Here is a 25,497-nt window from a genome sequence, read left to right on the forward strand (position 1 = left end):
ACTGCCATAATACAGTACAGTAGAGCCCTGCCTATTCACAGATTTCTTTTCTCTGCTATAAATTGTAAACAATTCAATTTTTTTCTTACAACTTGGTTGTAAGAGTGCTGCATCGGGCGCTGTCACAAGTCAATTCACTTAATATTATCCAGGAGGAAGATGCTTTAACGAGGTGTGATGTTGTGTAAATGTACGTTATGCGTGTACTGTACGCCTGTAATTGTTTCTTAATGCGTTAAACTTAAATTAAAATACATTTAATAACTGTGAGATGCCTACAATGGGGTTTACAATCATCAAAAATAGACATTTTGGTGCTGTTTGTATTGGTATGTCCATTATTTGCATTTTTTCATGATTCACCGGGAGCCTTGGCACATAACCCCCACGAAAATCAGGAATCTACAGAACATAGCTTGTAATAATGAAACAATATTCGCACTAAAAGCAGCCATAATGTTGCCTACTATTTCTACACTCCAAAAAGAAACAGGCAGTGGCAGCGGAATTATTGCATTTATATTGAATCACAGCATATTTGATTGTAGCATCTGTAATATATCACAACGACTTATTTGTACTTTTATTTATACAAAGTGAGTAGTAATAATGTATTCTCGTGCTGCTTTTGTGTTGGGTACATGAGAGGGGGATACTCGTGCCACCCACATGGGAGACAGCATCCTGGGCCCATGCAGAGGGTGTCTTCTCCTCGCAAGAGTATTGTGTAACTGCCTCCCCTGTTACTTTGTATAGATTGGATATACAGTATCATACCTAAAAATACACTGTATGTCACAGTCGAGGGAAGCTATATTGATGTGTGACTATGGTCTGTCAAGGCAGTCATTCATCCAGCTGAGAGTTTTCTACATAACCTTGTACTTTTAGACAGTTTTCTAAGCCCATTGTCTGCTCTTCAGTTGTGTTACGTAATATTTTGGGGCGTACGGTGGCTGGCTGGCCTTCAGCTGTACGAGGCAGTGCATTTGCTGTTCACGTTTACAGTGCACACCCGTCGCGCACCACCCACCCATCCGTATTTACTTACGTAACAACTGGCAAACTGCAAAGAAATACATTGTGCCTTCTGCTATTATCTTTTTTAGGCCTTTCACCCCTGTTTACATATCAAGGAAGCTCGCCTGAAGTCGTTTCCATGGCAACAGGCCTGTGGCTATACGATATATGCATTTATCCCCTTGGGGTTTCCTACACTGGGGTGAATGGTGAAACTGCACATGTATTTATTAAAAGAAGTACGACTGTCACATGACCATGTGATCATCTTCAGTGCTATCTCTTCCTCAGGCTCATACGGGTCTACAGGGGAAAGAAAACCTTCGGCTTCACACTGCGAGGTCACGCACCAGTCTGCATTGACTCTGTCATTCCAGGTGTGTTTCTATCTTTAATCCATTCCCACTTCGAGTGGCGTGTGTGTACAGCTTGTCGAGGGAGTGCGCTGTGTTGCCAGTTGCCGAAGCTTGAGGGGGGGTTTGTTGTGTGAAGATAAATGTGGCAGTAAGTGCATTTGGACTGTGATAAGGGGAAAGCACCATGAGCAGGCTTATGGTTCACAATGACATTAAAAACGAAATCAATCATATTTGGGATGACCTTTGACTTTGTAAAAAAGTGGTGTTGATGACAATTAATGGTGAATTTTCCTGACAACATGACCCACAACACCAAAACAATGACAAACCTCACATTCATTTGTCATGTCAGTGTTAATACTTTTTCCTATCATACACACACTTGTTCATAATAATATGAGCACTCATTAAAGTTTACCTTTTTGGATTTTGCATCACAATCGACTTTTATTTTTAATTGGCCAAGGTCAGGGGTGTCCAAAGTGCGGCCTGGGGCCCATTTGCGTCCCGTGGTTAGCTTTTTATTGGCCCGCGGCACATTGTAGTAATTAAATTAAATTTGACAGTCTTAGTCTCCGTCAAGATCATTTCAAACAAAATAGTAGCACTGAAAGAGAGCGAATCCCAAAAAAACAACAAAAGACACAACTAATGTGACTGAAAAGGAGCAGAAAGAAGCAAAAGTGTATGGCTTCCTGCCCAGACACTCAAATGACCTTTTTCCTAATACAAAACATATTTACATAATGCTTAATACATAATTGCCTGACAAAAATACACGATATATAGATACAGAATGCATAATGCATCCTCACATGAGCATAAGAACCATTCAGTTCCATTCTCTTCCGCTTATTCGGAGAACAACAGGCTAAATAGGTGTCTGTTAATCTAACGTGAGTAGATGGTATGTTAACGTAACATATTTGACAATTATTCAGGTAACTATAGCGTAAACAACCCGCAAAGTCATCTATATCCATCGCCTTGCCACCTGCCTGGGTGTGGAGATGTAACTGCACTGTTGACAAGCCTCTCCCGGCAGCACGTTGTTCAAGCACCCATTGGTGAACTTGATCCTCTAGCTGTGGCCATCTAGCTTTTAGCCTGCGATTAGCTTTTCTTTTCTTCATTGCAGTTAGAGTATCCTCGGCTTTTTGCCAGTCCCTCCTCACAAGTTTCTCGTTCACTCCAAATTTTTGCCTGCTGCTCCATTACCGTTTTCTGCTGCATATTTTACTTTGCAGCTTGTAATCTGCAGAATATGATTTTCTTTTGGGGGCATTTGTGTTCCGGCCACACAGACGGAAGCACATGACACTCCAAACCATAGAAGAAGAAAGAACGGATGCGTATGAGTCCGTCTTCCGCTTACGAGAAGTGCAAGTCATTAAGGAGTATAAGACAACAAAATATCAGGAGAATGTCGACCGAGATGGGTCATGTTCGTCAAAATATTCAGATTATGTTGGCGTGTTGTCATCATTCTCGTACTGCCTGTATACACGGCAACGACAAGCCGGCGTTTTCAGATTTTCGCACTCTGGAAGCCATTTTCCAAAAATACTGTTTCAGAACGTCGTTCTTGTGTGGATGAGAGGCTGAAATGAAAAAAATACTGTTTTGACCTGAAAACGTTTCTGTGTGGATAGCCCCGCAGTTGTTTTTATAAGTTGATGTTTACATTGGAAATTTTCAGTGGTACAGGAGTGATAGGAGTTGCAGATACTGGCACACAAGCCTAGACCGCTCTCTTGTGGCTGTCAGGGTGAAAAAAACATATTTAAATCTCTCCGAAGTACAAGTCTCAGGACCAGCCAAATCATGAAAAAAGTGAGACTTATAGTCCGGAAAATACGGTATAAATATTTACACGAAAACGTATTAGTGTAACGGATCCCAGCCTGTGAGTGCGAGTGTACATTGGTAAAACCTCACTCCCTCTGCCTCAAGAGCTGCGCTGAACATGCGGATGACAATTCGGAGTTTTAGTCGTGTGGTCAGCGCCCTCGCCTCCCATTATGAACAGGGCAGGTTACATTAGGGATGGCTGATATTGCCTTTTTTGCCGATATTGTCCAACTCTCAATTTCCGATTTCAATATCAACCAATACCGATATGAGAGTTGAGAATAGATAGATAGATAGATAGATAGATAGATAGATAGATAGATAGATAGATAGATAGATAGATAGATAGATAGATAGATAGATAGATAGATAGATAGATAGACAGATAGACAGATAGATAGATAGATAGATAGATAGATAGATAGACAGATAGATAGATAGATAGATAGACAGATAGATAGATAGAGAAATTCACATATGCAGCAGCTGTGCAATAATGTCATAGTGAACTTAATCACAAAATAAAACAGCTAAGAGAAGACATGAGAGATAAGAAAAATAAGAAAATAGAAAAAGAAGAATAAATAAATACGGAACGGATCCCGTCAAATTTGTTTTGCAATAATACATAATAAATAATAATAATACATATTAATAATAAGACATAATAATGTAATATGTCCAGTCCAGTCCAGTCCAGTCCTTCCACGACAGGAGATATGTGATGTTACACATATCGGTATCGGTTGATATCGGAATCGGAAATTGAGAGTTGGACAATATCAATCGGCATATCAATCATTGGCAAAAAAGCCAATATCAGCCATCCCAACATAATATAATATAAATATATCAAAGTGGCTCCCCCACATTTTTCAGTATGTGGCCCTTGGTGGAAAAAGTTTGGACACCCCTTAAATTCAGCTTATTTTCAATTTCTAAATTTGTAAAAATCCATTCATCCATTTTCTATGCCACTTATCCTCATTAGGGTCACGGGGGTATGCTGGAGCCTATCCCAGCTGAATTTGGGCATTTGGGCGGGGCGCACCTTGGACTGGTCGCCAGCCAATCACAGGGCACATATAGACAATCATTCACACCTATGGACAATTTTGAGTCGCCAACCTAACATGCATGTTTTTGGAATGTGGGACCATGCAAGCTCCACACAGAGATGCCCGAGCGAGAGTCAAACCCAGCTCTTCCCGATCTGACTATGTGGCCAATATGCTAACCACTCATCCACCGTGCAGCCCTTGTAAAAATCTAGTTCCAATATCGAGCTTTAGCAACAACAACTCCCAGACTCCCTCATCTCTCATGCTGAATTGCTGGACAGCATATTGTAGCATATACCTGTACTATTGCAGTTTGCTCACATAGCTCACATTTGATCAGCACTGAGTGACACTGTTACACTGCAGACTACTGCTTGTATTGATTTGTTACCTCCATGAATAAACTGAAACACAGTAGGCAACTGTGGCTCCAGTTCCTGTCTGGACACGTGAGAGCGTGTGTGCTTCATGATGACAGCACAGCTCCCACCCACCACCATCTCCCACCATCATGTGCTGAGGAGCACATTGACTCAATGGACCTTATGGAGGTTGGTATGGAGATGGTGGGGGTGGCTGGCATGACTTGTCGTGATCACAGATTGCTCCGGCGAGGACCAGAAGATGGTCCTGATGACATCTACTAAAGGTGTGACAAAGTGTACTGGCAGCTGAGGAGGCGAGGGCTCACTCACAAGAGTTTCCACTAGGCATTGTTTAGCTGTGACAGCGGTGCTGGCTTATGTAACTAAATGTCACATGGACGTCAGCTTGTTTGTTGCTGGTCTTTGTCGGGTGTCCTATACACAAAATCTCATGTAGTCACCATCTTTCTTTGGTTTGCATGTCTGCTCTGTGCATAAATAGAAAGTCAAAACACTCCATCAAGTCCAAAAAAAAAAACGGCATGTATTAATTGTTTTTGCAGCACCTTTAAAACACAGTGTTGGTGTTATTACTGCAGCGCCGTACATATGTGGAATATTTTTAATGCTCATATTCCTGGAAAAAAGTCCAGTTTGCATGTACAGTCGTCCCTCGCTACAATGCTGTTCGAACATCCCGCCCTCACTCTATCGCGTTTTTTCACAAAGTAATTAATTAACAAATGACCGTTGTTTTGTGGTTGAATACAGCCTATTATTAATAAGAAATTATGCATATCTAAGCAAATTGTACTGATTCTTGGCCTAAAGTAAGCATTTAGAAGAAAAAAAATGGCTAATTGAACAAACTAAGTAAACTAAAATACAAATACAAGACAGAAGAAGCATTCAAATTGTAGTATTCTACATTGGCCACTAGTTGTCGGTGTTTGGTGAGACAAGGGCCAGACGTGAAAAGGCATTTATTGCAAGTTTGAACAATCTCACAACAATAATAGCATAATAATCATAATAATAACATGAGCTACTGTTGGAGCCATAACCTACGACAAGTTAAAACTCACCCCTGAACCTCTGACGTCACTTCCTGTACTGCACACATCTGTCCGCCTGCCACTAAGGTCCGCAAGTGAACACATATACTGTGACAGACATGAACAGTAATTTTATTTACGTCTTAAATGGCTTATTTACTCTTACGATGTCTACTATATTGGGTAATAGGAGTGTTAAGCCATTTAAAGCTGTCATTACAATACATTGAGACAATAGCTGTACGCTGTCCAGAAAAAAACAAGAAACTGCTAACATGTGAGCCGATGTTATCTTATTTATGTCTAATATGTCTTACTTTCTCTGATTATATTTACTATATTGACAGACGTAAAGCGTCTGTGTAGGCTCTCAGTCGTACAGGAGTTGTCCATCGAGGAAAAGGCTTCTTGAGACGTCATCTGTACTTCTGTGAAGAAGGTGTCGGACGTTTCGCTCCTCATACGAAGAGCTTCGTCAGCGAACTAATAAGTGCTGGTAGCCTAGGCCTTAAATACAGTAAGAGTGGGCGGAATTGGTGTGCCAACACCCTCCTTCTATTGGTTCCTTACACTAAGCCTGGGCGGAGTAGTGGTATAATCCTCTCCTGCTGTTAACACCATTAACACCTCCGATAAAAGGGAAGTGTCGCTCCCTGAGTTGGGTATGAACGACTCTGATACTGGCTCGTTAGCATCTATTGTTCTGGCTCGGCCCTGGCTTCACCTCATTTGCATGAGGAGCGAAACGTCCGACACCTTCTTCACAGAAGTACAGATGACGTCTCAAGAAGCCTTTTCCTCGATGTCAGACGTAAAGGTGACTATATGAGTGTAAATTCATGTCTACAGGGCTCTAATAAAATTTTAAAAATGTATTTAGAAGATTGTAAACAAGTGTACTTTTCCACAACTACGAAAATATTCCATTTATTTTTTTAATGATACTTTGCGGAAATTCACTTATCACAGTAGAGTCTGGAACCAATTAACCGCGATAAACGAGGGGCAACTTTTGTGTGTGAAAATGTGTGAAAACACCCCCTCCTGTGTCTGATTTGCTGCCATTATTTCTCCCTCAGATAGTCCTGCTGAAGAATGTGGCCTCAAACCAGGCGATCGCATCCTCTTCCTCAATGGACTGGACATGAGGTTGACTTTTTGTTTCTGATGGTTGTTACTAGCAGCTTTACATTTACAAATTCCAGGTCATGTATTGCCGTTTATTGCCATATTCTCATTCAAGTCCCATTGTGCTCGAAAATCCATCATTTTGATCTGCTAATGTCATAGTGTTCTCATTATTATCTCACTGCTGCTGCATTGAGGCAGAATACGCTGTCAGACAGGGTGTCAGCTATAAATCAAAACCTCGCAATACAGTAACGTGACTGCAGAACACTTATGAGCACATCTATCTCCTTATATTTTGAGCTAGAGGACAGGAACTCGGTGTTCTAAGAACCCACAGATGCTGTTTATATAAGCTTATCTTTCTAGTGGGAGGCCACTGTAGTTCTTTGGTGGACTTCACAACTTCTCAACCTTATGGATGGCAGAGAGCATACAGTACGTGGGCGTTAGAATGAAGAATTTTATTGTACACCTGCACTACGTGATGAGGTCCAATACAAAAGATGCGTCAGAAATGCTGCCTTCATAACGATATTAAGAGACACTAATTTAACAATATGTATTTTGGTTATGGTTATGGTTTATTCATTTCGAACATGCATGCAGTTTACATTGAATGTTTCATGTTACAATACACATTGCATTTTTAAATTGTGGGTGGAGTTTGCACGAGAGGTTGGTGATTCTACACATTTTGGTATCAAGTAATAATGGTCCGGTCTTGCCGATATTAGTACTTTTTTCAAGATCATCATGATTATAGTAAGAGGAAAGACAAAGATTTAAAGCACAAAATATTTGTGTTATTTGTGAACAATTACATTTTTAATAATTATATATTAAATAAATATTATATGAATAATGAAATATTTGTGAAAATAAACATAGAAGAGAACAAAAAAATATCGATGTCTTTGCGCTATTATCAATCCGATACCGCTACTACCCTGGTATCAATAATACCAATATTTGAATCCATCCGCCCACCTCTAGTTTGCAGCAGTGTTCAACTGTGCAACTGCAATTCCAATAATTGTTGTAAAGTGTTTTTATTGGATCTCTTTTTCTGTAAGTGTGCATATTACTCATGCTGCCACTTTGGTGCGATTAAATATTATTAAAACCAAATTAAAATGACATCCATTGTTTCTCTCTTTTCCTTCGAATTACTGTATGTTCCCTGAGTAGGAACTGTTCCCATGAGAAGGTCGTGTCCATGCTGCAAGGCAGTGGTGCGATGCCAACTCTGGTTGTGGAGGACGGCCCGGCTGATTACTCCTCTGACCCAACAGACCCGGAGGAAACTCCCAGCGTGTCTTCTAACACACTACCACGCGCTAGGTGAGCACTTAGAAAAAAATGCAGGAACAGGTTTTCCAGCACATGAAGTACTGAAACTTCTAAAACGTAGTGAAATTGTGTTCCTCAGATCTCCAGTCCTCAGCTCCCTTCAGTGGGTAGCGGAGATCCTTCCACCGAGCATCAAAGTCCACGGGCGGACGTTCAGCCAGCAGCTGGAACATTTGCTAACCATCCAGGAGAGGTACACAGTCTGCAAGGCCCTGGAGACCTTCTTCCAGCACAGGTGAGCATAACACAGAGGTACCAAGACTTAAAATTCCCCTTGCAACACTCCAAAAATGCTAACCACATTAAATGTTAAGCAGTGAGCTTGAATTCTAAAAATGATGTTACCCATCTGGCATACATTGACAAGCTCAGACAGGAGAGTCGCTGTTGCCTGGGAAACGGTACAGCACATGAGGCTGAGGATGTGGCAGGCAGGAGAAGGCGACCAAGGGAAAGGCAGCTCATCTGTATGCTTGCCATCAGATATTAACAATATTTGTAATTGAAGAGGTGGCGTAACCATGAAGATAGGATTTTTTTCTAGTCTGATGGAAAATTTTTTCTATCAGATTTTACAGAAATATTTTTTAAATATGGAGAATTCAAATATATACTTTTTTCTATTTTTCATGATGTGTGGAGTCACCCTAACATTTTATAGGAACACTCTTTCAAGAGTATAACATCTCTGCTTTGATTGAATCTTATGGCCAGTATAGTTCACATAAAGTAATAAACAAAAATAAGATAAAAAAAAAAATATTTAAAAAAAATTGGGATTGGATTTAAAAATATTTATTTTGATATTTTTTATGATGTGTGAATTCATGCTTTAAAAAAATTCTGGGAACATTCTTGCAAGAGTAAAACTCCAGGTTGACCGTGCGTGGGTTTTCTCCGGGTACTCCGGCTTCCTCCCGCATTCCAAAAACATGCATGTTAGGTTAATTTCTGAATTGTCCAGAGGTATCTTTATGTGCCCTGCGACTGGCCGGTGACCAGTCCAGGGTGTACCCCGCCGCTCGCCCAAAATCAGCTGGGATAGACTCCAGCATACTCCCGCGACCCTAGCGAGGACAAGCAGCATAGAAAATGAATGAATGGATTCTTACAAGAGTAAACATTTATGTTGATTGCAACCTTCAGAAGGTAGTTCCACACAAATTAACAAACAAAAAATAGAACATTTGAATTTTATACAAATAATTTTACAATTTGGGGGGAAGAGTAAAAAAATCCAGGTTGATGTTAGAAGAAAGTTGCACACAAACCAATGAAAAGAAAGAAAAAACATGCCATGCCTTTAAAAACGTATTGGTAAAACGTATCAGGGTTCTATGTTTCTTTTTTTAGATGAAAACATGGCAAGAAAAAAGCAGATTCAGTTCAAGTGAATATTGTACATCTAAAAAAACCCTTTAGGGCATAAAGAGACTGTCATGCTCTCACTGTTTGATCATCTTGTTTACACCTTCCTCATCTTCTGCGACGCAATACACATACTGTGCATCTTGAATCAATAGCGTGGTTGCATACAAAGATGATATTTGTTTGTGTTTTTTGCAGGAATGTGGACACTCTTATTGTGGATGTGTTCCCGGTGTTGGACACGCCAGCCAAGCAGCTGATATGGCAGTTTATTTACCAGCTGCTGACCTACGAGGAGCAGGAACGCTGTCAAAACAAACTGTCCCGTTTCCTGGGTTTCAAAAGCAGCGGTGAGCACAAGCTTGCGGCCATGTGTATTTTGCCACCATTAACATCAATATTAGAGTACTATTTACTACTTTGCAAGGGCTTTCAAGGTAAACTGCAGGAAGCTGATGTGTTTGTAAATTGGATGTTCTGCAGCAGTCTTAGAGCCCGATGGACCGGAGCAGCACCGGCGGAGCAGCTCCATGCGAGTATCTGGGACGTCATACCGCGGCGGCTGCATGCGAGAGAGGAGTTCTGATGACTGCATCATCGGCACTCACCTGGGAATGGGTACGCCTTGCTCCCCAAGGGACAACATTGGGAGCAACAACAGCACCGCTTAGAAACATAACATATTTGTCTGTAAAACTGCAATTAAGTGAATTATTCTAGTCCACATCATCTTCACAGCAGGGGTCATTACTGTCTGTACAGCTTTCAAGCATCCTCCATGCTATACTGCGCTGCGTCATTCTCTCCCCTCATCGCTGGGGGAGGATGCAAGGAGGTGCTACTCCTCATGCTTTATTGTGCTTCAGGAATTCATGTGGATGAATGTGCAAGCCAGGAGGAGAGGCAGTCAGGAGACGGAACCTCCTTCCCCGAGTCCCCTGATCTAAGTCATGTAGGTATAATGCCCAGTGTTGGCATTACGACAGCTTGCTACTTTTGTGCTCTTGACTCATTTGAAGGTCTGCCTCCTAAATACTGCTAACATTTAGCCGACAGACCTTCAAAGTACCGCCATCTTTTTGTGCTAATCATGCCTCCATTCATAGATGTCAGGTGTGTACACGGAGCTGGAGAACGTGTATGCAGGGAAGAGTGTGTCTCCGCTGCACGGGGGCTCCCCGGCAGAGCCCGAGGGGCCCGGACAGACTGAGGCCTATGGCCGCTCTCTCTCCCCCCTCACACTCCCCCCTCTCACAGGTACTCCACAAAAACACACACAACACTTGCTCTCCGACACACGCTCTCCAAAAGTGCATCTCAAGGGCATTGTGCTGTGCCTGGTTGGCAATGACCAATGTGTCATTGTTACATCATCAATAAAAACAACACACTTGTGACCACCATGAATCATTTGAACAACAGTGCATAGACTCATGTGAAAATATTAGGACTCTTCTACTCCTGATCCGCTGTACACAAAAGTGTGGAATTTGTCAAAAACGTGCACCCCTACCACGTTGCTTGTGCTATTATTTTTCTGACAAATACACCACATGGTAGCCCTTCTGTTAAACCCCAAAGTTTGACCCCAGTAGTCATATTGACTTCTCCCACAGATCAATGTGCTCTACAGTACAAAACACCCCGTGTTACTTTAGGGTGTTTAGCCGAATCCCCACCACATTTGGCACACACCTTTCAGGGACTGACAAGCATGTGTATGTCAAATGTGAGCAAAATTGTCTGAAAAACATAGCCGTCATCAAGCAAAACGCCTTTGCAGGGGCACAGGTGGGGCAACTAATCATTAGACACCGTCTAATGATTATACGACTTTGAGGGTAACTGTATAACATGTATGTCTTCCAAAGCCTTTTGAGTGCAACCTATGGGGGCACCACAAACACCATTTAAAGTCTGTAAGTTCAATAACTGCATTCATGTAAACTGCGTGTGGTAAGATGCAGTGATCATGATATGCACGCTCCATTGCTGCAGCTTCACTTTCCCTCTTTACAGGTAACCGTAAATCCGGCCTGTCCCTCACCTGGAAGGAACCCCTCCCCACCCAGGTGTATGGGATCCACCATCAAAGCAGCGCGGACTCCAACCCTTACGTCAGCCTGGAGAGCCCTCCTGCCTCCCCCCATCGCAGCCCCGGCACGTTGAGCCGCCGCAGGAAGCTGTTCACCTTCTCCCGTCCACCTCGCAGCCGGGACACAGACAAGTTCCTGGACGCCCTCAGTGAGCAGCTGGGTCACCGAGTCACTATCGTGGATGACTATGTGGCGGGCGAGAACGACTACGAGGAGGTGAGGAGGAGCATTATCAACTCTGTTTTTACACAAAATACATGATAAAATTTATTTTTAATACTATTAACCTATATTGTAAATGTACATTTGGCATCATTTATTATAATTTGTTACATTGTAGTGCTGCTTGTTGACATTAGAGGCTCCCTAATGTACGCTATAATGAACACTTGTGTTACATGAACAGATTTATCAAGGTGCGTGTCGTGGTTTCAGAAGAAGTGTGCCTGTAAGTAAAATATGATTAACGTATACTCGGTAGAGTCTAATTACAGTATACAGTAGATTCCCCCTATTCTCGGGGGTTACGTCCAAGGCCCCCGGCGGATGGCGAAAAAACATGAATAATGGTCGCGCTCTAAAAATGCCCTAAACTCTGTATTATGCCTCTCACAGTTATTAAATGTATGTTATACTCAGTGTTACACATTACAGACATACAGTAGACAGTATTTTACCGTTTCAAAACATCATGTCTTGAGGAAGCATCTTCCTGCTGGAAAATGGTGAGTAAATTGACTTGTGAGACAGCACCCTCTACTGGATTAATCAGTATAGCACTCTTTTTTCCCTGCTGATAGCACCATCAAACCAATTTTACGCCGTCATACCCAAGTTACGGGGGTCTACTGTATACTGACCGGACATCCATGGTTAAAATGGGGTTTTAGTGCCATACAGTATGTCTAAGTTGCAGGTTTCAGTTGTTTGTTTCCTGTATTGTTCATTATTCTTCTTTTGCTTGATAAGTTGTTGGGAGGGGGTACTCATTATGTATGAGTTGCATGTGTTTTAAGCTCAAATACTTTAATTTTCATACTATTCCATAGTATATTTGTCAGTATGGCATTTCATGGCATTTTTTGTCTTATATGTATCGCATTGGTATAGGTATAACATATTTTTGATTGGCAGTGTCAGAATAGTATTGAAGTATTTAATTATTGTTAATGAGTTCTGTGCAGCTGGTGTGGGATCAATTCATGTCTGTGATAAGGTGGTACTTAATTAACACCTCCCTGAGAGTCTCAATCAAAATTGAATGTTGTTAGATTTGTAAAGGCAACATTTTCACTAGTGCTCATTAGATTGCTGTAGTTTCTTTTGGTAAGATCAGAAAAGTAATTCTTTAAAAGATTGTTGAGCAAAGAACTAACTGAGTGTTTCCTCCGTCAGATGAGCTATCCAGAGGAACAGGACGTGGGCTTCATGCGTCGACAGCTCAGTAGTGGCAGCAGCGAGGACCACAGTAGCAGCGACGAGGTTTCTTCTCCCTGCTATTCTTCTGGCTCCGAGCATATCCCGCCTCCTCCCACCAAGAGCCCCCCGCCTCCCCCACCCTTCCAGGCCTTGATACCGCCTCCAGTTCAGTTCACGGACCCCAGGCCACCAGTCCGCTTCTCGCCAGAACACATCCCCCGCAGCCGGATGCCCTTCCAGCCTCACCACCCCATCATCCCCCCTCCTCCACCTCCTCTGAGGACCCTCCTGTCCAACCGCTCCCCTGTCCACAAGGTGCTGCCCACAAGGGAGGAGGCAGATGACCAGCGCTTCCAGACCCCGTCCACTCGTCTCTCGCGCGGCCACACCACCTTCACGACCACCACCATCTTGCGCTCGTCCCGCCCCAGCTACCTCCCACGGCAGCTAAGCCAGCCCCAGCCCATCCTCCGGCCGTCCCCTCAGCCGTCCCCACAGATGCTGCGGCCAAGCCAGCTCGTCCTGCACAGGCATCACCAGCTCCACCACCAGCACAGCTACCAAGGCACGTTGCCGCCATCCCTCGAAGATCACAACCCATCCCGGTGTGAGAAACAAGGCAGTCCTACAACAACAATGCATCCCAAGTCTTCAACCACTCACTCTGCCCTGCCCAGCCACACTAAATCCCCCCGTCAGGAGGAAGAATCACAGCAGGTAATGCCTGCATTGTTGCTGCTATGATGTATAATATAATGTATTTATCACTTTCTCATGCACTCCAAAATCATTATTAAAGTTGTTATATTACAGGATGATAAACAGCTTCATTTCATCCCAGGCACCTCCGCCTCCTCCTCCACCTATGCCCCCGCCCTGCGACCCACCTCCATTGCCTACGCCGGGTCACGCCTCCGACGCCAACCACATGAGCGTGAAGAGGCTGCGCTGGGAGCAGGTGGAGAACTCCGAGGGCACCATTTGGGGTCAGGTGGGCATCCTGGAAGCCAACACTCACACATGCAGTTTATTTTCTCGTGAGTGAAGACATGTTCTTTTTCTCCAACCCACCTACGTTCATTGTGTTGGTGAGTCACCACAGCTCGAGAGCCGGCGTGTTTATGTAGAGCTTACCAGCTCGTACCCTCTCCAAGTTTAAAGTGTTTGATCCTGCTGAACAACACAATTAGACACACGAGAGTACAAAGTGTCCTTTTTTTTACTCAGCTCGGAGAGGATTCGGACTATGACAAGCTCACTGACATGGTGAAGTATTTGGATCTTGATCTGCATTTCGGTACGCAACGCAGATCCAGTAAGTTCTTCTCTTTTTTTATTGTTGTTCATCATGTGTCATGACACTTTTGCCATCTCATACTCTTTGTACCAATTATGCCTTTATGGCAGGTGTGTCCAAACCTTTCCCAGCGAGGGGCACATACTGAAAAATGAAAGGATGCAAGGGCCACTTTGATATTATGTAAAGTAACACGTGTAGATATGCTAAGAAGTTATATATTTCAAGAAAAAACTGCATCTCAGCTTTGTGGTAGAGGTGAAAAGGCACATTATTAGTATGAACTTCAGTCTTTGCTCTTTTTTTCTCCATTTTTGTTGCTGTTTTTCTTTTTAGTTTTCCAAATCTTTCAAATTTCTTCTTAAATACTCTCCGTAATTTTCTTCTCGCCATGTTATGACTTTATTCCCATATTATAACGTTTTCACCAAACTAATTTTCCAAAAATGACAACTTTATTTTCTTTTTTTGTTTCTCATTGTATTACTTTTGGGCGCACGGTGGTCTAGTGGTTAGCATGTTGGCCACACAGTCACAGTCTGGAGATCGGGAAGACCTGGATTCGATTCTCCCTTGGGCATCTCTGTGTGGAGTTTGCATGTTCTCCCCGTGTGTGTGTGGGTTTTCTCCGGGTACTCCGGTTTCCTCCCACATTCCAAAAACATGCATGTTAGGTTAATTGGGGACTCTAAATTGTCCATAGGTATGAATGTGAGTGTGAATGATTGTTTGTCTATATGTGCCCTGCCATTGACTGGCGACCAGTCCAGGGTGTACCCCGCGTGTCGCCCAAAGTCAGCTGGGATAGGCTCCAGCATACCCCTGCAACCCTAATGAGGAGAAGCGGCATAGAAAATAGATGGATGGATAATATTACTTTTTTTTTTTAACACATTTTTTTCTTTAATATTTCAACTCTATGCTACTAAAATTACATTATTTTTCCTCATAATATTCCAGGACTCTACGAACTTTTTCCTCAACCTAAAATTCCAAAAATTACAACTTCATTTTTTGTTTTGCTTAGTTTTTTAAAGACATTAAAAAATAATGTCTTTCTTTAATATTTCAACTTTGTTTATTATTCCAACTTTATGCTACTAAAATTACGTTATTTTTCCTCATAATATTAAGAATGTTACTCTTGTAAAACTACTACTTTTTCTCATTAGATAACTTTTTTCTTTTCATATTTTGACATTATTCTTTCTGTTATTATTATTGTAAAATTACTGCCGATTTTCCTTTTTTGCTGTTGTTTTTTTAGTTGTCCTCTTAAATTATATTTTTAGGATGTGCCGCCGGCCAATTAAAAAACAGCAGCGGGCCACAAATGGCCCCTGGGCCACGCTTTGGACACCCTACTTTAGGGAAAAGTTAAGACTCTACAGCAGCGGTGTCCAAAGTGCAGCTATTTTGTTTTATTGGCGCTTGGCATAGTCTAAAAATAACATTTATTCATTATTGATGAGACATATTAGTAGATATTACACCCCTTTGCTTTGCCTAGTCACCTATAACACTTAGCTTAGATGTTCGTGTTTTGTTCAGATGGCTTAGCATACAGTACCGGTAGCACTCATGCAGCCCCAGACCATGATACTCCCACCACCATTCTTTGTACGCTTCACCTGGTTGCTACCACACACACTTGACAACCAAATAAGTGTATCCTGGTCTCCTCAGACCACAGAACACAGTTCCAGTAATCCATGCTCCTTTAATTTTTTGCTGGAAAAGGTTTGGCCACCCCTGCCCTACTGTCATACACATCCATTTAAATTTGAGTGACTTGTTTATTGACATTCCTTGTTTTGGTTGTACTTTTGCAGTCATGGGCATTCACCTTCTCTGCAAATCCATTCTCCATCAGGCACCCTATTCCCCCACCCAGTATCCACCAATAGCACAGTTCTGCCACAAGGAAGACAAATCTTATTTATCAATAATGGCCTAAAGAGAGTCACATGACAGAACTGTGTTATTATACCCATCATCCTGAAATATGTGTGTCTATTATCAACTACTGGTGCCTGGAGAACCCATCCTCACACTGTTGTTAAATTACTAGTGTCTCCTCTAGAGCCCACCTTGCTGTCTGAGAACTTTAAAAAGAAAGACGTCGTGGAGATCCTGTCTCACAAGAAAGCCTACAATGCCTGTGAGTACACACAAACCGAGGAGACATCTACACAACCGGATGAGGTGTATTGTGAACGATATGTTTATTGTTGTGGCTTGCAGTGGTGCACTGCATCACACTGAGAGCTGTTTTTAATATTTTGGTCCTTTATTTAGCTGCAGATAGGGATCTCCCTATCTGCAGCTAAATAAAGGATGATGATGTACAGTATGTTGCTATGGAGACAGCGGGAGGCACAACTGTTTTCTCACTTGTGGCTTAATTGTTTTTGTACAGATGCATAGTACTTCAAAAGTATAAGTGCTACGGCAGGCTATACTGTATTGGTATTTTCGGTAATTGCTTTTATTGCTGTTGTCGTGAGTACGTTGGATTGTTGCCATGGCGACAACGGGAATCTTGCCTTAAGGCTTGGCTAAGTTGCCCGAGGCTTCTACCATTAACAGGCCGGCATTCTTACGTTTATGATTGACAAACTCCGCCTCCTTCTCCCCCGCCCCTCCCTCAGCGATCCTCATCGCACACCTGAAGCTCTCCCCTGCCGAGCTTCGCCAGGTGCTGATGGACATGAGCACCGACAGGCTGGAGCCGGCCCACATCAAGCAACTACTGCTCTATGCCCCCGATGAGGATGAGGTCAAAAGGTACGAGCAGTTCGAGCAGGACCCGGCCAAACTGAGCGAGCCCGACCAGTTCAGTTTCCAGGTAATAAGGTAGACAGTGCTGCAAGGCGCTAACAGTACACACAGTAACTATATTATAAAACAGATGCATACATACAAGTGTTGCTGTGCTGCAGATGCTCATGGTGCCTGAGTATAAGACCCGTCTACGGAGCCTCCACTTTAAGACCACCCTGCAGGAGAGAACAGAGGAGATGAAGGTGGCTTTTGATTACATCTACAAGGCCTCAGTAGAGCTGAAGACCAGCAAGAAACTGGCTAAAATCCTCGAGGTAAAAACACACTGCAGTTTTCATCCATGTAGACCACACGTGTCAAACTCGTGCCCTGGAGGGCTGAGACGCTGCAGGTTTTCTCTCCAACCAGTTTCTTCAGCAGGTGATTTAATTGATGAGCTCCTTCCCTCAAACTGAAAGTGTTGATCATTAAAAAAAACAGCTTTAGTGACTGGCTAGAAAGAAAACCAGCAGCGTCTCGGCCCTCCATGGCACGAGTTTGACACCCCTGATGTAGACTATACAGTATACCCCTCACATTTCAGCAAAAAAATCTATGAAAATGAAACTTGGATATATTTTAGAGTAGTCCGTGTACATCTTGTATGGCAGTATACATTTATTGTACACCCAAAGTGGGTCAACACACAGCAATTCTTGTCTAAATGGCTGGCAACATAAGTGAGTGAGTCAAGATACGGTAAGTGTGTCTTGCCTACAGTCAAGCATGGGGTTGTTAGCGTCATGGTCTGGGGGTGCATGAGTGCTGCCGGCGGTGGGGAACTGTCGTTCATTGAGTGAATTCCAACATATGCTGTGACATTCCGAAGCATAGCGTGATCCCCTCCCTTGGGAAAATGCATTTTTTTATTTTCAACATAGTAACGAGCCCAAACACACCGAGTACCATAAATTCCAGACTATTGAGCGCACCTGAATATTAGCCGCACCCACCAAATTTAAAGAGAAAAAAATGTTGTACATATATAGGCCGCACTCGTCTTTAAGCTGTCGGAGTCCACGTTGTAACATGAGATATTTACACAGAAAAGACACACTATAAGCCTTGCAACTCGGTGTTACTACTACTATATAACTATAACTATAGTAATTCTACACTTGATCAAACTTCCTTAAGATTTGTCAGATCAAAACATAATCGTTGCGTAAGACTTCAAAAAGTGATTTTAGCTTCCACTTCACTAGTCCAATTCTCTACTTCTTGAATCTGCACTCTAAGCATCATGGGAACTATACCTGTAGTTATTTTAGCCATAAATTAGCTACATCATTGTTTAAGCCACAGGGTTCAAAGTGTGTAAAAAAAGAAGCGGCTTGTAGTCTCAGTACTCACTTGCCCGCTATTTAGATGAATGGCTGTGTGTTGAGTCATTTTCAGTGCACAGTAATATTGCAACAGTATACAAGCTGTACACTGACTACTGTGAGTTATATCCAAGTTTACTTTCTATAGTATTTGAGAGGCACTGTACTTTGACATTTGCTGTTATTTCTTACAGTTTGTTCTTGCAATGGGCAACTACCTAAACAACGGCCAACCCAAGAGCCACAGGACCACCAGTTTTAAGATCAACTTCCTCACTGAGGTAGCAGTTAGAATCAGGTGTACAGTATTTCTCTGGATTGATTGATAAAGTGTTATCGTTTCATCGTGTCTGCCAGCTCAGCACAACCAAAACGGTGGACGGGAAATCCACTTTTCTCCACATACTGGCTAAGTCTCTGTGCCAACATTTCCCAGAGCTGCTCAACTTTTCCAGAGACCTCACCACAGTTCCTTTGGCAGCCAAGGGTACAAGATGGAAAACACCCAGCTCAGTTATATTATAGGCATTATGGTGTGAATTCATACTTGTTTCTGATGCATGCAGTGAACCAGAGGGTGGTAACCACAGAGCTGAGTGACCTTCACACCACCATCCAGGACATCAGAGCAGCATGCCTGAAGATCCCCCTCACCTCTGAGGACCACTTTGCTTCGGTCATGAGCGTAGGTTGAATAGAATACTTGATAATTTACAGTTTTATTTGGATCACCTTCAAATGAGGACTTAAGACGTTAACATGGGCTAAGAATGGTATGGTATTTTGGTTATCACTCACAATCATTTAAGCTGGCCTGATTGTTTTCTTTAACTATTTATATGTTACATGTACTTTAAAAATATCATAAACAAAAAGGGAGGATGCCCAGTGTGACGCTAAGACCTTGTATCTCTAGCTATAAAAGCACTATAAAAGTGCAGTGCAGACCTCCACCTAGGCCAAACGGTCCTAATTTGGCCTCCTAAAATCAGCACCAACTGGTGTATCAACATACAGTTACATGGATGCCATAGGATTTTGAAAACTATGTATTTTCTTCAATAAAAATGTAATAATATATCAAATATAATCAAAAATATACAACTTTAATAATACTTTTGTTGTCTAACAGAGCTTTCTGGAGAACAGCCACCCTGCCATCCAGTCTCTGGAGTCCCTGCAGAGCCGAGCAATGGAGGAGTTCTCCAAAGTGGCCTCTTTCTTTGGAGAAGACTGCAAGTCCACCAGCACTGAATCCTTTTTTGGCATTTTTGCAGAGTTCATTAACAAATTTGAGGTGAGCTGATGAATCCGAACTGTCAACATACAGTATTACCGTAAATGCTCCGATTAATGCCTCTCCGGGTTAACTGTCGAGTCTCCTATAGTCGCTGGTATAACTATTTATATAATAAAATTTAAAAAGAAAAAAAGAAAAAAATCAGCAGTCCTTTTACAAGAATAAAGTGAAAACATTAAGAGAAAAAAGTTGGAATTTTATGAGAGTAAAAGTTATATTATGCATATACAGCCAAAATATTATGGGTCAAAAGTCATAATTATGAGAATAAAATTCACAATAAGAAAGTTGAAATAGTTGGAAAATTTAAAAAAACAGCACAAATGGAAAAAACAGCTGTAATTTGAGAATAAAGTCCAAATATAAAGAGAAAAATGTTGTATTATAATGAGGAAAAACTATTAATATTATGAAGAAAAGTAATGTCATTTTAGTAGCAGTTGAAATATTAAAGAAAAAATATATATATTTTTAAGTCGTAATATTAAGAGACACAAACAAAACAAAATAAAGTACAGTAGACGCCCCTACAACATAAATAATCCGTTCCGAGAATCTTTATGTTATAGGGATTTTACGTTATACGAAGTGTAAAATACATGTAAATAGCCTAATCCGTTTCAAGACCTTCCCAAACTCACACCTTTGGCACTTCAAAATATTCAAAGTCCACCAGATATGGTGGGAAAATATAAGAAAACATTAGCATAAACATAGTAGAGTAACATTCCAATATAAAATAAGGTAATAAATAAGATTACTGTAAATGAATAAAACTGAAAAACCAAAACAATCCTACCATTCACGAGATGTCTTGATCAGGAGCGCAAGTGAAGGCAGGAAGGAGGAGGAGGAGGACTCGAAACGCGACTCAAAGAGTCTAAGAGTCAGCTGGTCTCACAGACAAACGCACACGCACTACACGATAATGCTGTGTGCAAAATTTTAATTTGTAACTTAACTTAATTGTTTAAGTTAGTTTAAGGGTGACTACGAAGAGGAAGGGAGGTTGAAGGGAGAAGCCTGTCTCTCACACAAACTCATGTACGCGCTGTATAAGTCAGCCAATGAGATGAGAGCGTAGGCGGTGCCCCGATAATCAGCCAATGAGATGAGAGCGTAGGCAGTGCCCCGATAATAAGCCAATGAGATGAGAGCGTAGGCGGTGCCCCAAGAATCAGCCAATGAGATGAAAGTGGAGGCGATGCCCCGAAAATCAGCCAATGAGAGCGTCAGAAGGCGTCGCCAAGTGTTAGTCTGAACTTGCACCGACTTGAGGCATTAATAAAGTTGATTGAAAAAAAAAAAAGACTTGCACTGAATTGACGCTTTATGTTATATGGAATTTCTTCTGTAATACGAAGCGAAAACTTTACATAAATTCTTTATGTTCAGTGGAATTTAAGTAAAAGGAGGTTTACGTTATGCGAGGTACTACTGTAGTAGCTTATGGAAAATTAGGTTGGGGAAAAAGTTATAAATCAATGAGAACAAAGACAAAATGTTACGGGAATAAAGTCATAATACTACGAGAAGAAAATGTACAAAGATTATGTAAGAAAAAACTATTTAGGAAACTTTAAAAAAATGAAAACAAAATTGAAGTTGATACTAATAATACACAATAATACACAAAATCGAACACCCCTGATTTACAGTATTTTAAGTGTCTTTAATCATTTGAACGTTACTCTGTTGTTTCAGAGAGCTCTCAGTGAGACCCAGACTCCAGAAAACCCAAGAAGCCCTAGACTGTCCTCCCCACTGGCCTGGTAGACCCTACAGCGGTCTGATCTCCACAACCGAAGTGCCAAAATCAAATGCATGGTGGCAGACGCTCCATAAAGGGCACTTCATCTCCAGCAAAAAAAAAAGGAAAAAAAAAGAACTGTACCACCTATGCAGGTTAGGTTTGCCCCCTGGTGGAACAATACTGTTATTTCAGGTGCTTGGCGGTACTGGTAGACATTGAGCATCATCAGATAATCTATGAAAGTACGATAATTTACCTTTAGCCTAGATATCTATGAGATATTAAAAGTTTGTATTTTATGTCATGTCATGGTTGACGATGATTCGTGGCTCAACATTTTGAATAGGCATTCATCCTGAAAACGACAAGCTGAAGCTAGGAGTGTTAGCTCGTCTTAGTTGAGCTTAGTTTATTTTACTGACATGTAGTCCACCCAGTTCAATTTATGACAATAAAAGTGTCCCTTTTTTTACCTTCCATATCCGAAAATGGCTAAAGCATTTGATTTAGCATCGCCTGAACTGGGGTCGCTGTTGCCCCTCCAACTGAAGTACCCGTTTACTATTACATATTAGCGTGTATATATATATATATTCATTCCTTTATGACAGAAACATGTCATCCACTTCATTTGTGCCATTTTAGGCACACGTCAGAAGACTCGCAACAAAAGAATATTCAACCCAGACCGCTCAATTCTCTTTTTAACGGTCCTGCTCATATTAGTGTAGTGGGTGTTTACTGAAAGTAAGTGTGAATAACAAATATATTCAATGTAAATACCTTTTTCCGTCTATTGTGGTTGCCATGGTGACCTCATGAACTGCTCCACAGTGTACCAGTAGCTGTGGTGTTGTGTATGTTGTACTACTATGTAAATGCACATTTTTGGGCTATGCACTCTATTTTCTCATTGTAAATTCCCTCTGTATACCGTTTTATTTCTCCTTGTTGCACAGCTTTCAAAGTCGTAAAACGCAGAACCAGACCTGCTGCTAAGTGTCATAAACGTGTTTCTGTTCTAAATCAGTTGCATGTTGGTGCAAGTTACATTATAAATGTGCAGCTGGTAGCAACCACCAACCCTGTTTTCCCTTTTAAAATGTTTCGTTTTTGTTTGAATTACTCCATGTTATGACTCATGTTTGACCTATAAAAACGATGCTATAAAACAATGCTTCTTTTTGTTCGCACCACCTGCACGTAGAATTTCAATCGATTACTTTAGTCTGTTGCGGCGATGCGGCAGTCACCGCCATATTGGTCTAGGCAAGATGACAGCTCATTTAAATAGGTTAGACTTTACAGACATTAACTACATAATACATCGTAAAATAGTAACAACAAACCCAGAAATGTATACTTCGTCATATACTTTATTTTCTTTGGAAAGGCCGTATAACCAAGCATTCATATAACATTTTATTCCATATGTCAGCTCACCAGACGACACACCATACAAAACGACGGAGCCCAAAAAAAAAAAAAAAAAAACGCAGCATCGTCACTTCTAGTTGAATGGCATTTTGTTTGTCTTGATGTGCAGAGAGGGGGGGTAAAGGCATTGAGTCACAGAATTGGGGGCCATGATATCATTTGATTGTCTGAAGAGGTTGGAGAAAGGGACCAAAAATCACATATTTCCAGGGCTGCAGCATCTAAGACTTTTCTGTATTGGTACCATTTTGAGAGGGAGAAAAGTAGATAAAATGTTCCACCACGTCACTACTGAGGTGCACTCAGCTCAGTGGAGGCAAAAAAAAAAAAACTTTAAAAGTGATTTGATGGCCTTTGCTCATGTGCAACATCAGCATCACATCCTTCTGTTTACATTCAAACTCACACAAGGGAAATTAGAAAAAAGGCAAAAATACTGACTGCATCAAGGGCCGTTAAGTTAACCCCGCTACCGAAAGTCTAAGTAGAGAACCCTCACCTTTCTACCTTCCTTCCTTCCTATGACATCCCTGAAGACAGCTTCTTGGAAATACTAAAGTAAAAAAATAAGAGCTGTCCGTACAGTAAATCTACAATGTTTCATCCGATTAAGGCTTTTATTTATGTACATTTACTGACTGCATCAATTGTGTCAAGCCACAGGGAATGTGTGTGTTTAGGTAAATAAATAGAAGAGCGAGAGAAAAGAGTGTTTGGGATGACTGGAAACCTGCAGTCACCACTTTTTTGGTTACACTCGCTAACCTTTTGTCATTTAATGTTCTAAGGCCATTTTTTTAACAAAAAAAAAGTATCCCATCATTGGTCCATATTTTGGTACAAATTCCCACATCATTGCAATTAATTACACACAGCCTTCCTCCATTGTTTGCTAACTTTAACATTTAAGATTAAAACTGATGGGTTTTGAATGGAGGATTTGCACTGGAAAAGCTACAAAAGGATGGAAAAGCTCTCTCTCTCCCAAAAACAACAAATCGGCACTGATGCGAAAACAGAGGACCAGCAAGATGCAGGAGTGTAAAGAGAGGAGGTGCCTGGTGTCCTTCCTTATAGGACTGTGCTCTCACTGTCCAGGTCGCAGTCTTTAGGAGGCAGTGGTGACGGCTGCTGGTCCACACTGAACTCCGGCACCAAAGCCCGACTCAGCCCTGTGAAGGACATAGCCGGGTCTACAGACAAGAGAGGGTATACAGAAGTGCATTAAAGCAATGCCAATCAAACCCTATTAGTTTGTTAGTGCACGGAAGTCCCCTGTAAGCTACCTCTTAAAGCCCCAATAAACTACAAGGTGTCGCTGCTGGCTTTAGAGGGCCAGCAAAATGATGACAGAAGACGGACGTGACATGAAATGAGCGGGATTAGTAGTTACATACACACCCATTGGATTTGATGTGAGTGTGAGGTACATGACATACAAGTTGAATGTATATCATTATCTCATGTTACAAAGTATTTCCTCATACAGTGGTGGCCATTTAATGGAGGTTATTTACTGGCGAGTACCACGTATCTGGTAAGGTGTTTATTATGGAGGCAACATTTATATGAACCGGCACTTCCTTGTTCCATTATATAGTATTGTCTGCTAGAAATGAGCAGCTACTGATTAGTGAGCTAACATGTTTTTATTTCACATCTTAACTCACAGCGCTGTGTTTTTTCCAAATGCAATAAATCCTGTATGAAGTCATTGTAATACACTGCCACACATTCGACAGTAGTCAATTAAGAGAAAGCTAGCCCTCCACACAGCTAACGTTATGTTAGTAAGGTACATTAACCTTAATCTCACTGATTTGCGCTACATTAATTTGCCCTTGTCTCGAATCTTTAGCTCCATTTGAGAGGTGATGATGCAACATATAAGATGTGCTGTTGTGGTATATAAGTTACAACGGATACACGTCACGGTATTCAACTTGCTGTTTAGACAAATTTCCTGTCTGTTTTTTACATTTTGAATTCCCTCTCTTTCACTGCCTTGTCCTGCCTCTTCAATCTTCCTGCACCATCCGCTGCCTTCTTCATCCTCTGCATTGGTGATGGAAGCAATTCCTAGAGGCGGAAAAAATTCCTTGATTCCTTGACTCGACTTATTCGAGGAATCGTTGCACCCCTCGTTATTTTTTCCCCAAATGAGAGGCGGTGCGGTGCTTTTCAATTCAAGGAAGATGCACCTGGAAATTAATTGGGTAATGGTGTCTATTTAATTAAGGGCCACTATTTAAGGAAATACGGTATGAGGGATGTACATGATTCATGCTGACAGAACGACTAAGTCCAAATAATGACTTCATAATGAACAGAGTCAATTTCATGCGTCATGTACAGCATGAACGTTGTGTGCCATCATTGCCAATTGTGAAATATGCTGCAGGTGGTGTAGAATGACCACAGTGATGAGGTGAACAAAGTGCATACGGCAGTGAACTACAAACCTCTCACAGGAGCTTCTTTAGCCTG

At 41.6% G+C, this 25,497-nt stretch overlaps 2 protein-coding genes across 17 annotated transcripts in view; one reads left to right on the forward strand and one right to left on the reverse strand.

Annotated features, from left to right (window-relative positions):
• grid2ipb (glutamate receptor, ionotropic, delta 2 (Grid2) interacting protein, b) overlaps window positions 1–23,098 on the forward strand; it is a 38,194-nt gene extending 15,096 nt beyond the window's left edge. For 3 of the 6 annotated variants that reach the window (XM_054760229.1, XM_054760247.1, XM_054760255.1), the window contains exons 6-25: window positions 1,312–1,397; window positions 6,791–6,860; window positions 8,031–8,183; window positions 8,272–8,427; window positions 9,759–9,910; window positions 10,044–10,178; window positions 10,427–10,512; window positions 10,667–10,817; window positions 11,580–11,872; window positions 13,052–13,792; window positions 13,917–14,066; window positions 14,303–14,390; window positions 16,444–16,533; window positions 17,024–17,220; window positions 17,315–17,470; window positions 18,715–18,801; window positions 18,878–19,007; window positions 19,087–19,205; window positions 19,653–19,817; window positions 21,525–23,085. In XM_054760229.1, the coding sequence (XP_054616204.1) occupies window positions 1,312–1,397; window positions 6,791–6,860; window positions 8,031–8,183; window positions 8,272–8,427; window positions 9,759–9,910; window positions 10,044–10,178; window positions 10,427–10,512; window positions 10,667–10,817; window positions 11,580–11,872; window positions 13,052–13,792; window positions 13,917–14,066; window positions 14,303–14,390; window positions 16,444–16,533; window positions 17,024–17,220; window positions 17,315–17,470; window positions 18,715–18,801; window positions 18,878–19,007; window positions 19,087–19,205; window positions 19,653–19,817; window positions 21,525–21,596 (3,277 nt within the window). In that variant the 3' untranslated portion in view covers window positions 21,597–23,085. Of the gene's footprint in view, window positions 1–1,311; window positions 1,398–6,790; window positions 6,861–8,030; window positions 8,184–8,271; window positions 8,428–9,758; window positions 9,911–10,043; window positions 10,179–10,426; window positions 10,513–10,666; window positions 10,818–11,579; window positions 11,873–13,051; window positions 13,793–13,916; window positions 14,164–14,302; window positions 14,391–16,443; window positions 16,534–17,023; window positions 17,221–17,314; window positions 17,471–18,714; window positions 18,802–18,877; window positions 19,008–19,086; window positions 19,206–19,652; window positions 19,818–21,524 lie in introns of those variants that run through there. The other 3 variants (XM_054760238.1, XM_054760261.1, XR_008566809.1) reach the window with 3 other exon arrangements.
• arhgap17a (Rho GTPase activating protein 17a) overlaps window positions 21,892–25,497 on the reverse strand; it is a 38,601-nt gene continuing 34,995 nt past the window's right edge. For 10 of the 11 annotated variants that reach the window (XM_054760345.1, XM_054760337.1, XM_054760327.1 and 7 more), the window contains one exon: window positions 21,892–24,203. In XM_054760345.1, the coding sequence (XP_054616320.1) occupies window positions 24,082–24,203 (122 nt within the window). In that variant the 3' untranslated portion in view covers window positions 21,892–24,081. Of the gene's footprint in view, window positions 24,204–25,472; window positions 25,495–25,497 lie in introns of all 11 variants that reach the window. The other variant, XM_054760363.1, reaches the window with a different exon arrangement.

The sequence above is a fragment of the Dunckerocampus dactyliophorus genome, chromosome 2 (genome assembly GCF_027744805.1).
Source record: "Dunckerocampus dactyliophorus isolate RoL2022-P2 chromosome 2, RoL_Ddac_1.1, whole genome shotgun sequence".
Taxonomy (NCBI): Eukaryota; Metazoa; Chordata; class Actinopteri; order Syngnathiformes; family Syngnathidae; genus Dunckerocampus; species Dunckerocampus dactyliophorus.